The sequence below is a fragment of the Amblyraja radiata genome, chromosome 20, assembly GCF_010909765.2.
Source record: "Amblyraja radiata isolate CabotCenter1 chromosome 20, sAmbRad1.1.pri, whole genome shotgun sequence".
Lineage (NCBI taxonomy): Eukaryota > Metazoa > Chordata > Chondrichthyes > Rajiformes > Rajidae > Amblyraja > Amblyraja radiata.
This window is the reverse complement of record NC_045975.1, coordinates 21530919-21548630: the sequence shown is the minus strand read 5'-3', so window position 1 is coordinate 21548630 and position 17712 is coordinate 21530919. Positions and strand designations below refer to the sequence as shown.

General features: G+C 44.0%; 2 protein-coding genes across 7 annotated transcripts in view; both read left to right on the top strand.

Annotated features, from left to right (window-relative positions):
• Positions 1 to 1019, top strand: part of abcc8 (ATP binding cassette subfamily C member 8) — a 104565-nt gene extending 103546 nt beyond the window's left edge. For 3 of the 6 annotated variants that reach the window (XM_033038996.1, XM_033038995.1, XM_033038994.1), the window contains one exon: positions 817 to 954. In XM_033038996.1, coding sequence (XP_032894887.1) covers positions 817 to 954 — 138 coding nt within the window. Of the gene's footprint in view, positions 1 to 480; positions 632 to 816 lie in introns of all 6 variants that reach the window. The other 3 variants (XM_033038997.1, XM_033038993.1, XM_033038992.1) reach the window with 2 other exon arrangements.
• A 1532-nt stretch (positions 1020 to 2551) lies between these two features.
• Positions 2552 to 5340, top strand: kcnj11 (potassium inwardly rectifying channel subfamily J member 11). Its single transcript, XM_033038998.1, has 2 exons — positions 2552 to 2647; positions 3799 to 5340. Exon 2 carries the CDS (start codon positions 3861 to 3863, stop codon positions 5103 to 5105), a length of 1245 nt encoding a protein of 414 aa, XP_032894889.1. The 5' UTR covers positions 2552 to 2647; positions 3799 to 3860; the 3' UTR covers positions 5106 to 5340.
• Positions 5341 to 17712: the final 12372 nt, after the last annotated feature.

Genomic DNA, 17712 nt, shown 5'->3' with positions numbered 1-17712 from the left:
TCTTTTAAAACAATAAATTCTAATGGGACGGATATTAGACTTCAACTCTTATGGATTGTTTAACTCTGGATTACTGATTTAGTAAAACCAGAACCCTAAAACATCTAGTGGGTCAAAATTCCTTCAACCCACCGAGTCCACGCTGATCATCAATAACCCGTTCACACTAGGTCTGTTATCTCACTTTCTCTTCCACTCCATACACACGCAGGCCATTTAACCTAAAAATCTGCATATCTTAGGGATGTAGGAACAGTCTTATGCTTGCCGAGGAATCCCATGCAGCCAGTGATAACATGTAAACTGATAGTATCCGAAGTGAGGGTCGAAACTGGATCTCAATAATATGGCAATGGAATGGAGAGCAAGACCAGTTCAATCCAACCAAAGTAGTAACTATCATGGGAACTTTATGACTTGCTCATCGTTACGATTTTTTTGTGAACCTGTGTGAAAGATTTTCCCCCTTTCCTTTTATAGCATCGGGTTTCGCTAATTTTGGATGCAGATCAGATTGTAGTCCTGTTTGAGGGCACAGTAGCGGAGAACGATTCTGTATCTAATTTGATGAGCAAAGACAGCAAATTTGCCTCTTTAGTGAAGTCCAAAAAATAAAGATGCAGGCACAAAGGTGACTTGCTGGGTTTGTATGGGAATGGTGTGTAATTGTTGCAAAAACAGATGTATTCCGCTTCCAAAACTAACCCGGGCTGTGTTTTGCTTTCCAGCGATGAGTGGCTAACCAAGATTCATATTTTTCAAAATAATATCTGGTCTTGAAAACAAATCATGCTAATAATTATTTTGGTTTTCCAGCATCGTGTGCACACCATTTTGAATGCAGACCTGGTGATTGTGATGAAGAGAGGAATTATCTTGGAATACGACACACCCAGCATACTCTTGGAACAAAGGGATGGAACCTTTGCCTCTTTTGTACAGGCAGATAAATGATACATAGCAATAGATGCATTTGTAATTTCATTTGTTCTGTAAATAAAATTGGCACATTTCTTATCAATGCAGTGTAGTGGCCAAAGTTTTTTCCCTGGTTGGGATGTAAACTATTTACCATGTACCTGCCGAATCCCTTTTAAATGTGTTTATAGACCTAATTCTCAGTTTCTGTTTTTGAAGATAGCAATAATTTTGTGTGTTTTACTGTCCATTATTGTTGTCAGCAATCTTCACAGTTCATTCTCCTGCTCCCAGAGCCAATAATAAGTTATATTAGTCCTACATGCCTTCCTATTTTCACGCCAGTCTGTTTCGCCCAGAAAGGTTAGTTCTGCCTTTAGGCATCGATATTTGCGAGTCTTTGTAAGTTTGCATCCCTCGATACAATGACAACAACCAGGTAGGGTGTGAGAGACACTCTATATGCAGCACTCTTTCAGTGAATCGCAGGGGCCGCACAAGGGTAATGTTGTGTTCAGTGACCTAGAGAGCTTTGGTTATCTGGGCTACAAAATAGGCTGACACATCCTTAAACTGCAATGCGAGTCAGTGTCTGTTGTTCACCATATCCTGCTATACTTCAAGCCACAAGTACGGAAAACACCTGGGATTTTCTTCAAAGGGAAATGGTAAATAATTCAGGAGGCAAGACTGATGTCACTTCCAAAATAACATGCCAGGAATAGCTCAAAGCAAGATTCTATATTATACATTTTCAAGAAACGATTGTTTGATTGCGCTATTTATGCTGATTGACAGAAATGTGTGATTAACCAGAAGATTAAAACAATTTCCTTTGGTGGCAGACATCAGGACAAAGGAGTAAAATTAAAATTAGGGCCAAGTTGTTTTGGGTCAGAAAGATGACATAAAAGGATGGCACAGCTAGTACAGCTGCTGCCTCAGTGCCAGAGATCCAGGTTCGATCCTCGGGTGCCGTTTGCAACGGAGTTTGCATGTTCTCCCTGTTACCATGAGGGTTTCCTCTGGGTGTTCCACCTACCGCATCCTTAAAATGTGCAGGTTTGTACATTAATTGGACTGTGAAATGCCCTCAGTGTGTTGGGGGCGGATGAGAAAGTGGGTTAACATAGTTTCTCCAGCACTTTGTGTTTTGCTCGAGATTCCAGAATCTAGTTAATTATCTCCATTTTACCAGAATGATGTCCGAATTAGAGATTCAGCTGCAAGCAGACGTTGCATTGTTTTCTCTGGAATATCAGAGGTTGAAAAAGAGACCTGATTGAAGTAGATTCCACAGTGAAAGGCACAGATAAGTTAAGCGGTCAATCTTTTTCACCCGGGGGGGGGGGGGGGGGGGGGGGGGATATGTTAAATACTAGGAGATACAAGGGACTGCAGATGCTGGATCTTGATTAAAACACAAAGTGCTGGAGTAACACGGCATCTGTTAACAGGAAATGGACATGCTACAGCTGAGATGCAGCCTGACCCACTGACTTACTCCAGCACTTTGTGTTTAACTCAGCATTCTGGCATTGGAGTCCATCAGCTTCCCCTATCTGGTTACAGGCATGATTGGCAGCAACAGCTGGCGTGCCCTCCCCTTGCCTCCTCCTTCAACATACAATCCGGGCTAGGCTTTGAAGCTCTGTAGTCTATGTCTCTACGTGTCGATCTCCCAGTACTTGAAGACAGGCTGCTTGCTCTCTTCTGCCAGTGTTTGCAGGTTGGTTCTCCTCTTTTTGTCTCTGTGATTGAAGTGGACTGTTCCCTCCCTCCCCCCCCCCCTCCCCAGTGCTTGAAGGTTGATTACCTGTCTCTCTATCCATGCGCCTTTCTCTCCCCCAGTGCTTGAAGGTTGAATTCCTCTCTCTCTCTCTCTCTACGTCTCACTCCCCATGTTTGAAGGTTGGTTGCTCCTGTTTCCCCCTCTCTCTCTCTCTTACTGTCATTTAAGTGGAATGCTCCTCTCTCTACCAGTGTTAGAAGCAGGACTACTACTACTCTCTCCCACTCTTTGACGCTTGATTGCTCCTCTCTTTGTCTCAGTTTTTCACTGTCTGTCATTGAAATGGACTATTCCTATCTCTCTCAACCAGTGTTTGCATCGACTGCTCCTTTCTCCTTCTCTCACGCCCCCCCCCCCCCCCCCCCCCAGGTTTAATGTCGGACCATTTTTCTCTGTCCCCGAGGCAGACTGCTCCTCTCTGCATGTGTCTTTCTCCCACTAGACTGCTGTTCTGTCTCTCTCCCAGTTTGAAGGTTATCTCTCTGTCATTAATGTGGACTGCTCTTCTTTCTCCCCGTTTTTGAAGATTGGTTGTTCTCCTCTCTTCGTTCCTCTATTTGAAGCCAGCCCGCTTCTCCCCGTCGTTGAAGTGGAATGCTCCTATCTGCTTGAAAGCACACAATTCTGTCACTGAAGTAAACTGCTCCTCTCTGTCGTCCTCTATCTTTTAAACACTGCTCCTCACTCCGTCACTGAAGTAGACTGCTCCTCTGTTCGAAACATTGCCCCTCTCTGACATTGAAGTTGTCTACTTCTCTCCGTCTCTCTCTATTTGAAACACTGACCCACTGTCACTGAAGTAGCCTGCTCCTCTCCCTGTTTGAAAGAACACTGCTCCTCTCTCTGTCACTAAAATAGACTGCCCCTCTCTCTGACTGTGTTTGAAAGAACACTCCTGCACTGAAGTGGGCTGTACCTCTCTCCTAGTGTTTGAAACCAGACTGCTCCTCTCTGCCATTATTGCAGTGGGACTGCACCTCTCCGTCTCACTCTCTCCCCTCCAGTTTTTGAAGCCAATCTGCTCCTCCCAGTTTGAAGGTTGGTTGTTTTTCTCTGCCCGTTTCTCTCCCTCTCTCATCCCTCTCCAGTGAGCTGAGCTGAACCGAGCCCGGCCGGCGGGTGAGGGCACTCGCCCTGCGATGGGCCCACCATGCTGTCGGCCAGGAAAGAGCTGGTGGCCGAGGAGTACGTGCTGCGGCTGCAGGAGGAGGTGGTGGCGCGTCCCCGCCGCCGGGAGAGGCCACGTCGGGCTCGCTTCGTCGACAAGCACGGCGCCTGCAATGTGGCGCACACCAACATCCGAGAGCAAGGCCGCTACCTGCAGGACGTGTTCACCACGGTGGTCGACCTGAAGTGGCGGCACACGCTGCTCATCTTCACCATGAGCTTCTTGTGCAGCTGGCTGCTGTTCGCCATGATCTGGTGGCTGCTGGCATTCGCTCACGGCGACCTGGACGACAGAGGAGGTGGAGGGGGGCCATCTCCCCCGGCCGTGCCCTGCATCACCAGCCTCCACTCCTTCACCTCGGCTTTCCTCTTCTCGGTTGAGGTGCAGGTGACCATCGGCTTCGGCGGGCGGATGATCACCGAGGAGTGCCCGTTCGCCATCGCCGTGCTGCTGGCGCAGAACATCGTGGGGCTGGTGGTGAACGCCATCATGATGGGCTGCATCTTCATGAAGACGTCGCAGGCGCGGCTGCGGGCCGAGACGCTGATCTTCAGCCGCTCGGCGGTGGTGGCGCCGCGGGACGGCCGCCTGTGCCTCATGTTCCGTGTGGGCGACCTGCGCACCTCCATGATCATCGGCGCCAGCGTGCGCGCGCAGCTGGTGGGGCGGGCGCGCACGGCCGAGGGGGAGGTGCAGCCGCTGCGGCAGCTCGACGTCTCATTGGACGGGCCGGCGGGGAGCGGCGGCTCCATCTTCCTGGTCTCGCCCCTCATCGTGGCGCACGTCATCGACGGCTCGAGCCCGCTCTACCGCCTAACGGCCGCCGGCCTGGCGCGCGCCCGCTTCGAGCTGGTCGTCGTGCTCGAGGGCGTGGTGGAGACCACCGGCATCACCATGCAGGCGCGCACCTCCTACCTCTCCACCGAGATCCTGTGGGGGCACCGCTTCGTCCCCGTCGTCTGCGAGGAGGACGGACGCTACTCGGTCGACTACTCCAAGTTCGGCAACACTGTCAAAGTGTCCACGCCGCCGCTCGGCGCCCGGCAGCTGGAGATGGAGCAGGCTGAGGCGAGGCACCGCCCCCAGGTCAGCCTGGGGGGCGACGAGATGGAAGAGGTGGAGGAGGAGGGGGTGGAGATAGAGGGGGAGGGAAAGGTGGTCAGCTTCGATATCTCGCCCGGCGTTAGGAGGAGAAAGAGCTCGGTGTTTCAGAGCGACTGTTTGTGATCCGCAACCCACCTTCCCTTTTTTCCCCAGGGTGAGGGGAGGAGAGAAGATCTCTTCACACCTCCTCACATGTACACGCCCCTTCCCAAGTACACACCTCCTCACATGTACACGCCCCCTCCCATGTACACGCCCCCTCCCATGTACACGCCCCCTCCCATGTACACGCCCCCTCCCATGTACACGCCCCCTCCCATGTACACGCCCCCTCCCATGTACACGCCCCCTCCCATGTACACACTTGTCTAGACCCCTTCCATGCGCCTCTCTACGAACTACAGACATCCCCATATACACATCTGTACAGACCCCATCCTCAAGTACATACCTGACTGGAATTGAAAAGGAGCATTCACCAGGATGATGGGCAGGTTGGGGGGGGAGGTAAGGAGATCTATGTACACACACACACACACCTGTCTGGATGCCTTCCCACCACACACATCTCTTCCCCCTCAATGCTTGCACACCTATCTTGATCCCTCCACATACACATGCCTGAGCCCCCTCACACCAGATGCACACATCATCCATCATTCACGATATCACCTCCCTTCCCCTTCAGCAGAGGTGCTGAAGTTAACAGTTCCCTATACTTAACCTGCAGCCACTGACTTATCACAAAGCACCAAGAATATCTTGAGCAAAATTCTGGCTCCAGTGAGGGCTTAAAGGAACATTCACATCACAGAGCCATGAAATCTCAAATTCTGTTGATATGCAAACCATGACCCCTAGTAGCAATGAACACACTCTCATTACACTATTTTTCTGTTGCTTTTAATACTACCACAAGACAATCACACAAATGTTCTGATCAGAAACACATTTGTCAAAATGCAAATACGCACATCGCCTGACTGGACCTCCAGATATATATAATCTGATAATCACTCCTGCATAGAATCACCCAGCCTTTCATTTTAAAATATATCTGAAACAAATGTATTAGTTAGAGCACGTTTCTTGGCTATTGGTTTTGACAGGAATATTTAACAATAATTCCAACAGCAAATGTCAGGATTCTTCATCGTGCACTAATAATTTAACCAAGCTGGCCACGTTGGAATTCCTAGCACGAGATTGGAAAGACGGGTTGTATTCACTGGAATTTAGAAGGATGAGATGGGATCTTATAGAAACATATAAAATTAAAAAGGACTGGACAAGCTAGATGCAGGAAAAATGTTCCAAATGTTGGGGGAGTCCAGAACCAGGGGCCACAGTCTAAGAGTAAAGGGGAGGCCATTTAAAACTGAGATGAGAAAAAAACCTTTTTCACCCAGAGAGTTATGAATTTGTGGAATTCTCTGCCACAGAAGGCAGAGGCCAATTCATTGGATGAATTTAAAAGAGAGCTAGAGCTCTTGGGGCTAGCGGAATCAAGGGGTATGGGGAGAAGGTAGGCACTGGTTACTGATTGTGGATGATCAGCTATGATCACAATGAATGGTGGTACTGTCTCATAGGGCCGAATGGCCTCCGCCTGCACTTATTTTCTATGTTTCTATGAGGGCAAGAAAATTAGTAGTTTTGTAAATGCTGTGCCCCTTCTTCCATTTGCAGTGTGCTCCAATCAATTGACTTGAAGTCATACCGTTTGGCATTGTAAGTTGCAAAGAGCCAGGGATTCACAGGAGTATTGTTGACATTTTTAAATTATCTCCTTTTCCCCTTGTAATTTATTGTCTTAATGAAGTTTGGAGTAGCGTGTTTGATTCTGATTCATGGATTGTCCCTTGGAGCTGACGGTGCAGTTAGGTCCCCAATGCTGAGGATATTGGCCAGGGAGCGATTATTGATTGACATTGGTCCGCTATGTAAGCGTAGTGGCAGGTGGGATATTTGCCACGTGGTAAACCATGGCCTATGTTCCTGTGCAGGTGGTAGTAAATGTCATGCTCAGTGTATGCCTTCGTAGACGGGTAGCTACTGTTGCTCGTGAAGTTGTCCCCATTTATAATGGCCTTTATTGTCAGGAGGCAGTTTTGTAGAGTGAAGCAGCTTGGAAGAGGACTTTAGTTTTGTAGATGTTTAATATAAGTGAACATTTAGTGAATATTTAGTGAACAAGTCAGCCATAATTTGGAGCCAAGCCTCTGAAAATAAAGAGACAAGGTATAGCAGATGCTGGTTTACCAAAAAAATGCAGGTCTGGAAAAACTCAGGGGGTCAGAGAGTATCTCATAGATAGGTGACGTTTAGTAGGGGGGGAGAAAGCTGGAAAAGACGTGGAGGCAGGACAGAGCCTGGCAAGTGATAGTTAGACTGAGAAACCATTTGCGTACTGTAGCTCAACAATGGTCAAGTATTGACATAACCTTGTGTTACTAACTTAATAAATTTATTAGATCAACATAGAACAGTACAGCATAAGAACAGGCTCTTCAGCCCACAATATCCATGTTCAATATGATGCCAAATAATTTCCTACACCTGCACATGATCCATATCCCTCCATTATTTATATAATCATGTGCTTGTCCAAAAGCCTCTTAAATAGTATGACTGTATCTGCCTCCACCACCACACCTGACAGTGCGTTCCAGGCACACACTACCCTCTGTATAAAATAACTTTGCCCCTCTCACCGTAAAGCTATCCCATCAAATCTTTGACATTTCCACCCTGGGGGAAAAAGGTTCTGACTACTGCAGTACATGCTGGATCTATACTTTCATTCATTTTTATTCATACCACTTTGTTGTTTAGCTGGCAAATGGCACTTCTTCCCAAAATTGTATACATGCTGACTAATTGTAGAAAATGTTTTGTTCAGAAAAATTTCATGACTCAAGAAAGGCTGGTAAAACACAGAATGGCATTTTAGGACAGTATATTACAATGCAGAGGATGGCATGCTATTCATTACAGCCAAAAATAACTTTATAAATTAATGGCAAGTATCTAAGCTTGTCTTCGGCACTATGGTGATAAATTGTATATTGCGGACTTATTGTACATTTATTATGTTATCCTTAAATTGATTTGTTACCATGCCCCATTTTCAAAGTATGAACAATTAAATCAAAAAAATTGAATGAAGCAATAATTCAACGTGTAAATGTTGAAACTATACTTGAATGATTGAAAATAAACTAGTTTACTACTGTTATAATTCTTATAACGGCCAAGAATGAAAAAGCCACCCAGGGATGTATCCAGGAATATGATGAAATAGAAGTTTTTGTAAACATTATATATTTATTAATCTTCTGTATATTTAATACAATATGTATTGAACTTTTCAGATGCAAATATGTGCATTCTTAAAGTATGATCAGTTTCAAATGAATGTTCTTGAAGTTTTATTTTGGAATGGGAAGAATAATAGTGATATATGCTAAAGCAGCGACTTATTTAAAGGGATTTTCCTCTATTCCAGGGGAATTAGGTTTTTATATTACTTATTGGTAAGAATTTGGAAAATAATAATAATGTAAATGTATTTTGGCAATAAGATTGATATTTGGAATGAACTGCCAGAGCAGATTGTTGAGGCAGGTACTATAACAGTATTTCTAAGACTCTTGGACATGTACATAGATAGGAAACGTTTAGAGGGATGTGGGCAAAACATGAGCAAATTAGACTAGTTTAGATGGGGCATCTTTGTCGGCATGGACGTATTTGGCCAAAGGGCCTGTTTGGTGCTCCAATGACACTGATTCTAATGTCCTTTTCAGATTCCCATATAAGCCTTCTCTTTAAATTATTTACAATGGCTCTACTCAGAATCTACACATATATAGACATTGCATCCATATATTTTAAGAAAATTATTGGTTATTGATTGCTGAATCAAGTAGTCAATGATTACTAAAAGCATGTAGTTGGAGTGCAAGGGAGAAATGGCAAGGGTTGGAGTTGCCAGGATGGTGCTTGTATCCTATGGTTAGAATAATGATTTCTTGGTTTGCAATCAAAGATTCCAAACATTTTGAACCAGGTGATCTAACCTGCATCAGGAGCATGTACAGCAGCACCATGTGTTCCCATAACGCGGGGGGGGGGGGGGGGGGGGGGAGGGCGCAATTCCACAAAAGGAAGGCGAGTGAATTATTGTGCACACTTCATTAATTATACAAGGATATTTTCAGGTGAAATGTTAATACAGGTAGTAAATTAAATAAATGCCAACATATCTAGCATAAATTAACCTCAAATTATCAACGTTTTCATAGGGAAATGGACAAAATTAAAATCCAAACTTCTACAAAGAAAACTAAAATGACCTGAAATTATGTGGCTGACATTGCATGATCTAATGGTGCTAAATAAAGATCCGTGACTACACTGAAGTAAATAATAATTTACAACATTTTTATGCTGTACATCTTCTGCATTAAGTAATATTGAGGTGTCAGCAGGACCTCAAGAAAGAAAAAAACCTCTTTAAATTGAAAATGGAATAGATGATAAAAGTTTCATTAAGATAATCTTGTCTTTCATACAGGGACAATCACATCATCAATATTGTTTAATGTAGCTTTCCACCTGTTAATTCACATATCAAACTTTACGGCAAGGGTTAGTTTTGTACTTGAAAACCTGATCATTTTTTAAATGTTTCATTTTTAAGATCAGATAGTCCTGCTTCCAAAAAGAAAACAATGAATCTAACATTTCAAGTGACATTACCCATGAAAATTGTATTTTTATTCTAATCTTAATTAGTTCTGAATCTGCTACATATTCAGAACTATAACAATTTACCCTCATTTTATTATTCAATGTAATATTGGTGAATTATGACATATCTTTCACAGAACACTGCTAGGTTAATTTTAGTTATGTTACCATACCACAGTTAAATTATATTGCTGCAGGTTAATCAGTCTCTTTTTCTTTTCATGAGGTTATATTAGTGCCTTCCATTTGTCAACCCTGAACTCGCATAGCCAATTTATAATTCACTAAAATATCACAATGCTTAAATTCCTATTTGGGTGTTTCCATAAATCAAAGATCATAGAGCTCCGCTCTTATGATCCTTGCCATAAATAAGGGTACAGAGGTTTTAAAAATGAAGTATTAAGCAAACCAACATATTGAGAACTCAGAAAATCTGACCTCTACCGACGAAGTGCTGTAATTACAGCTTAAATACCTGCCAGTTTTGCAATTGACAATTTGAGGTTAGCAAAGGCAGTTACATTCTAGTTACAGTGTACAGTATACAATAGTTAGAAAAATGAGTAAAGTTTCACAGGTTGTTAGCTTTTCTTTATTATCTGTTCTTTATTGTTCAGAAATGTAATTTTCCTAACTGCAAGGGAACATTATCAGCTTTGTGACTCGCCATTTAAAATTCTCTGCCTGTGTATCCTTACACATTATAATAAAAGAGTTTCACAATATCTGAATTATTGACTTTATTCAACTGACTACAACTTGGATTATCTGCTGATGCGTTCGTAGTGGAGGTTGCGGGATCCCCCTGTAGCTAAGTAAGCTGACCACCACCCCCCCCCCCCCCCCCCCCCCCCCATACACTGTTTCCTCCCACACTCCAAAGACATGCTAGTGGGTTGGTAAATTAGAATTATCCCATGTGTATGTGGGAAGGGAGGAGATGGACATGTCAGGAAGAAAAGGTCACAGGGAAATAAGTGGAGGAATGGGATTGAGAGCTTCCGTTCATTCATTGGGTTCATAAGGAAATAAAACAATACTTGCATACATGGTACTAATTATTTTCTGATATGAATTTATGCTTAAAAAATATTATTCAAGTTAATTCCCAGACATTAACTTTAAAGCTCTTTCAGCAGGAGATTTCTCATTTACAAGTTTGACAATGTGGAGAATGGGTTAAATGCTTGATTTCCATAAAATATTAATATTTTACAATACAGCCCTTTTACCATACCTTTTGCATGTTGTGCATAACTATACACATTTGAATGTCATATTCACCACTGCAATTCATAAAATAACCATGTATCATTTACACTTTGAAATTGTCACATTATTTCATTTCAGAATTCTGTAAATTATAATACATATTTTGATATTGTTTTAAAATTATTGATACTAAGAAGACAAAGATGGGATATGTGAAGACCAGATCTAGCGTAATGTGCATAGAAAATTCTATTATATTGATCTCCAAGTAGCTTGCAGTCACAGCTAGGATGTCAAAGATATCTCTCTCTTACCCTCTATTAAATACCCCAAACTTCTAAATTAAAATTCAAACTTCTAAATTCATATATGGCACCCTAATTAACTCACTGTGAATCATCCTACCCAATGATTAAAATATTGTGGCTGAGCATGCTCATGTTTAATAACAGAAGCATAGAGTATAAATGAGCGTAGACAGAAAATGCAGGAGTAACTCAGGGGGACAGGCAACATCTCTGGTTAGAAGGAATGGGTGGTGTTTTGGGTCGAGAGTCTTCTTCAGACTCCAGCATTTTGTGTCTACCTTCGATTTAAACCAGCATCTGCAGTTCTTCCTTACCCAGAGAATAAATGAGCATTGAGCCACACTGTTCAATGGTGCTAGCAAGAGCCCTCATAAGATGAGAAATCTGCAATGTTTGTTTTGTAATAGAGGCAACAAGCACATGTACTGCGATGCAGTACATTTTCCTTTGGGGCTGAAAGAAAACTGATTATTCTCCTAAGAAACTATTTAACAATTTGGGGCTCTTATGGAAGACAGGTTTCTCATGAGAATATAGCTCCAAGGTAGAAATCAGTCAAAGACTGCCATATCCTGAAGGGTGAAAAGTTTGAGCCTCTCTTAATCCGCCACTCAGAAGCCCGCAAGGGCTGTATAGTGATTTTCAAAGGCCAATTTTCTCAGTGTGGCAAAGGAGACAGATTGACAACAACGCTGTTCTATGATCACATCAGGTAAAGTCTGTCCTCTTGCATTGAGCAATATTCTCTGAAGAAAAATCTGAATCTTGCCAACTTGTCAATATGTTTGACTATAATATCTATAATTAATATCTAGGGTTTGGGTGACAACATCTAGATCCCATTTCTTCTCTCTTACACCATTTGATTGATATTATTGATTGATTGGACCCAAATACTGATTCTACATTCAAAATTGCTCCAGCAACACATTATAAAACATGTCATTTCAAAATGGACTGCAATCAGTACTCGAGAATTCTGGAAACAGTAAAATATAAAGATAGTAATCGCCTACTTCATCTGGTTTTAAATGGGCAAGCTCTTATTTTGAGGTGGTGACCTGCATTTGATTCCTCCCACTTCTTTGACTCTATCTATACTTCTTGTTGCCTTAGAAAAGCAGCCAAAATAATCAAAGGCGTCCCACCCTGGTCATTCTTCCTTCTCCCTGCTCCTGTCCGGCAGAAGATACAGAAGATTGAAAGCTGTACCTCTGTACAGATGACAATAATAAACCCAAACTTTAAAAAAAATCTGGATTTCTCAGGAACCTGTGCATTGCATTTGGTAAAGAGTATGTTTTGAATTATTTTTATTATCTTGCAATTTGATTATTAAAGTGTTTTATTATTTCAGATACTTCTAATATATTTTAACGGTTCAAGTTTTTTGACGGAAATTCTGAGGACATAATTTGAAGGACTGTATGCAGTTCTGATCATCCAGTTGCAAGAAGAACTTCATTGTTGGAAAGAGTGCTTAAAAGATTCACCAGGATGTTACCTGGGCATGCAGGCGTGAGTTATAGAGAGGTTGGATAGGCTGGGACCTTTTTCTTTGGAGAATGGGAGGCTAAGGATGTACAAGATCATGAGGGGCATGAATATAATTAATGTTCTCAGTCTTTTTCCCAAGGTAGCGGATTCTAAAACTGAAAGACATTCTCTTAAGTTGAGAGGGGTGAAATTGAAGACGAACCTCAGGCAAACCTTTCACTCAGGGTGATCCACATCTGGAGTGAGCTGCCAGAGAAAATATGTTTTGACAGATACATGGATAGAAAGAGTTTAGAGGGCTATGGGCTAAATAGTAATAGACCAGTATTCCAACTTTATCAGCATGGGCAAGGTGGGCTGAAGGGCTGTTTCCATGCAAAATGTTAAAATAATGCAATCTAATGAAAAATAGCTTCGCAATTTATGAATTTTCACTTAACAAAATTCAGGAATGGGACATTTTAGTAAATCAAATCAAAAAAATAAGTAAAACAAAAGTAAAATAAAGTTTTAAAGAAGTAAAACTTGTATTCAAATTTTTAATTGTATGAACATGCGTGTTTTGTTACATCACATAATTTACAGACAGTACCAGTTTTTTTTTTAGCTATCATTGCTCAAAGAGTCTGCATTATGCCTGTCAATTTCAAAAGTAACTTTAAAGTGATTCCCAAGTTGCCCATTGAAATCGCATTATAACCAATTCAGCCCACACAATGCAAGTAATGTCCCCAACTTCATTAATTGCGTTATATTTAATCTGTGATAATGGAAATGCACATTATAGCAGAACAACTGTACTACAAAAGGTTTGTCAACCATTCATGCATCAAGCTGTAGGTTTAGTTTAAATGAACAGATTACTTCAATTCCCATTTCAGTTCATCAGATCTGTCCTGTCAGCAAATAGTGAACATACTTTACATATCATATTATTGTATATATTGTTGCCAGCTACAAGGATTTGAATTTGTTCCTTCACGCCTAGAATAACTACTAACATTTAAAAAAACATTTAAACATCAAAAAATTATAATTGTAAGCAATATGGCCACATTTGATTTATATGGACACACCTGGTTCAATAACTGAAGTATATGCAGAGGGATAAATTAATAAATGTACAAGTTTGGCAATAAAGTTTAAGTGCATAAAATCAGTGTTTACCACCTATGGCTTGCAAACAAATTATATTAGCATACTGTTTTAACAAACATGATCATAATCAACAGGGGAGGTATTCTGCCTTCTGTACTTGGTGTGGGCGAGATGTAACTCTAGACCTTCCATTGTGGCTAATTTTTAAGTGTCCCCTGAAATCACCACCAAGCTATTTGACAATTAGGGATGGGTAAGAGATGCTAAGCTTGTCAAGTGATTAAAAAAAGGAATAGAAGATTTATAAATCAGGTGAACATTGGTCCACCTAGTCCAATGACCGGCAGTGTCAGTGAACAAATGTCTTTTAAATTTGGTGGGTCAGGAGATACACATTGCAGCCAATGGTCGATCAGGCCTCAGATCTCTGTACTGTTTGTTTTAATCAATTAATGCGGTAATGATGCTCCCAGCTTTCTCACTGATGATATGTTAGCATAAAAGCATGTTCCGTATACATGAATAACATGCTCTCCGTGTTGCCAACATAACTAAGTTACCTTTGTGGAGCCAAAGGAAGTAATGGTCTTCCATTGTTCCACTGGGTCTTCCCCTTCCCCCTCAAACCAGGTGACCCCAGTTCTTCCCCACCCGCACTACAGTCCTCATACCCCCCTCCTCCCTGACCATCTACCACCCCCCTACCAGACATCGCATCGGCCTCCGTCCACTCACCTGCCTTCCTCCGACCCCAACCCCATCCTTGCCGTGTGTTCACCATCCCCCCTGACCTCCCCCTCTCGGATACCGAACGGTCTGTCCTCAGCAGAGGCCTCACCTTTGTTCCCCCCCCGTCCCCACCTCAATGAGTTCCATGTCCGCCAAGATGTGGAGCTCTTCTTCCGTCGACTCCCGATCAAAGCGTTTTTCCATGGAAAGGAGTCCTCGCCCCCCAGTGATGACCCCTTCTCCCATCTCCAACGGACCCCCTCCTCTTGGACTCTCTCATGGCCATCTACCGGCTTTAGACCTTTTTATTTTAAACTGCCGGCGGGACATCAATCGCCTCAACTTCTCCACTCCCCTTTCTCACTATAACCTCTCGCCCCCTGAACGTACTGCCCACCGCTCACTCTGCAACAACCTAGACTTGGTGATCAAACCTGCCGACAAGGGAGGTGCCGTGGTAGTCTGGCGTGCTGATGTCTACAAGGCTGAGGCCACGAGCCAACTCTCAGACATCTCCTCCTACTTATCCTTGGACCATGACCCCACAGACGAGCACCAGACCACAATCTCTAACACTATCACTGGCTTCGTCACTTCCAGCTCCCTACCCTCCCAAGCCTCCAACCTCATCGTTCCCCAGCCCCGCACAGCCCGCTTTTACATTCTCCCCAAAATCCACAAACCTGACTGTCCTGGCAGACCCATTGTTTCTGCCTGTTCGTGCCCCACCAAACTTATTTCCACATACCTCGACTCCATCCTATCCCCCTAGTTAAATCCCTCCCTACCCATGTTCAACACACCTCACACGCTCTTCGTCTCCTCCATGACTTCTGTTTTCTAGGCCCCCATTCCCTCATCTTCACCATGGATGTCCAGTCACTCTACACCTCAATCCCCCAACAGGAGGGTCTTAAAGCCCTCCTTTTCTTCCTCGACCGCAGAACCAACCAATCCCTGTCTACTGATACTCTCCTCTGCCTAGCGGAGCTGGTCCTTACCCTTAACAACTTTCCATTTGACTCCTCCCATTTCCTCCAAATCCAAGGCGTAGCTATAGGCACGCGCAGGGACCCCAGCTATGCCTGCCTCTTTGTAGGGTACGTCGAACAATCCTGGTTCGAGGCATACCATGGCCCTATCCCGAAACTCTACCTCCGCTACATTGACGACTGCATTGGTGCTACCTCCTGCACCCATACAGAACTTCATCCATTTCACCACTAACTTCCATTCGGTACACAAATACACCTGGACCATTTCCGGCATCTCCCTACCGTTTCTAGACCTCATGATCTCCATCGCAGGTGACAGACTACTGATCGACATCTACTATAAAACCATTGACTCCCATGGCTATCTGGACTATACTTCTTCCCACCCTGCTTCCTGTAAGGACTCCACCCCCTACACCCAATTCCTCCATCTACGCCGCATATGCACCCAGGATGAGGTGTTCCACACCAGGGCATCGGAGATGTCTTCATTCTTCAGGGAATGGGGGTTCCCATTTCTACTATAGATGAGGCTCACCCCAGGGTCTCTTCTATACCCTGTAACTCTGCTCTCACTCTCCATCCCCCCCACTCGTAACAAGGGCAGAGTCCCCATTGTCCTCACCTTCCACCTTACCAGCCATCACATACAACAAATAATCCTCCGCCATTTTCGACACCTCCAACGGGATCCCACCACTGGCCACATCTTCCCATCTCCTCCCCTTTCGGCTTTCCGCAGAGACTGCTCCCTCTGTAACTCCCTGGTCAATTCGTCCCTTCCCACCCAAACCACCCCCTCTCCTGGCACTTTCCCTTGCAACCGCAGGAAATGTTACACTTGTCGCTTTACCTCCCCCCTTGACTCCATCCAAAGACCCAAGCAGTCCTTCCAGGTGCGGAAGAATTTCACCTGCACCTTCTCCAACCTCATCTACTGCATCCGCTGCTCTAGGTGTCAGCTGCTCTACATCGGTGAGACCAAGCGTAGGCTTGGCGATCGCTTCGCCCAACACCTCCACTCAGTTTGTAATAACCAACCTGATCTCCCGGTGGTTCAGCACTTCAACTCCCCTTCCCATTCCGAATCTGACCTTTCTGTCCTGGGCCTCCTCCATGGCCAGAATGAGGCCCATCGTAAATTGGAGGAGCAGCACCTCATATTTCGCTTGGGTATTTTACACCCCAGCGGTATGAACATTGACTTCTCCAATTTCAGATGGTCCCTGCTTTCTCCTTCTTTCCCCTCTCCTTCCCAGCTCTCCCACTGCCCACTGTCTCCGCCTCTTCCTTTCTTCTTCCCGCCCCCCCCCACCCCCATACCAGTTTGAAGAAGGGTCTCGATCCGAAACGTCGCCTATTTCCTTCGCTCCATAGATACTGCCTCACCCGCTGAGTTTCTCCAGCATTTTTGTCTTCCTTCGACTTTCCAGCATCTGCAGTTCCTTCTTATACTAAAGGGGCTGTCCTGCTTGGGCAACTTAATCCGCGAGTTCTGGCGAGTTTGCCCTTGACTCGTACTCGCAGCATGGTCGACATGAGGTCCTAGGAGGTCTTTGTAACTATCCTTCATGCTCGAGAGTAGTCCCCGTGTACTCGAGGCCTCAGCTAGGTCGCGGCGTATTTTTGGAAAAATGCCCGCGAGTAAAAAAAGCTCGCCATGGAAAAAAAATCAGTACTTTTTTTACTCGTAGGTTTAGTCGTAGTAGGTCGGCATGTTAGTCGTAGGTAACCGAGGGTAGTCAAAGGTAATCAAAGGTAGTCAAATGTAATCGTAGATAGGCTGATAGTCGAAGGGAGGTCAAAGGGAGGTCAAAAGAGATCATCTTCACTCTCCACTATTCGGTGTCCAATTTTCCCGAAGTTATTCGTAGCTAGTCATAGCTAGTCGAAGCTAGTCTTCAACATAGTCGAAGGAGATCTTCAACACGACATTTTTTCAAACTCTCCTAAACTCACCAATTAGGTCGCCCAAGTGGGACTGCCCCTTAATGGTAGACAAAAGTGCTGGAGAAACTCAGCGGGTGCAGCAGCATCTATGGAGCGAAGGAAATATGCAACTTTTCAGGCCGAAACCCTTCTTCAGACCTTTCTGCCCCTTAATGGTCTTCCTAGATCTTCTATAACATCATC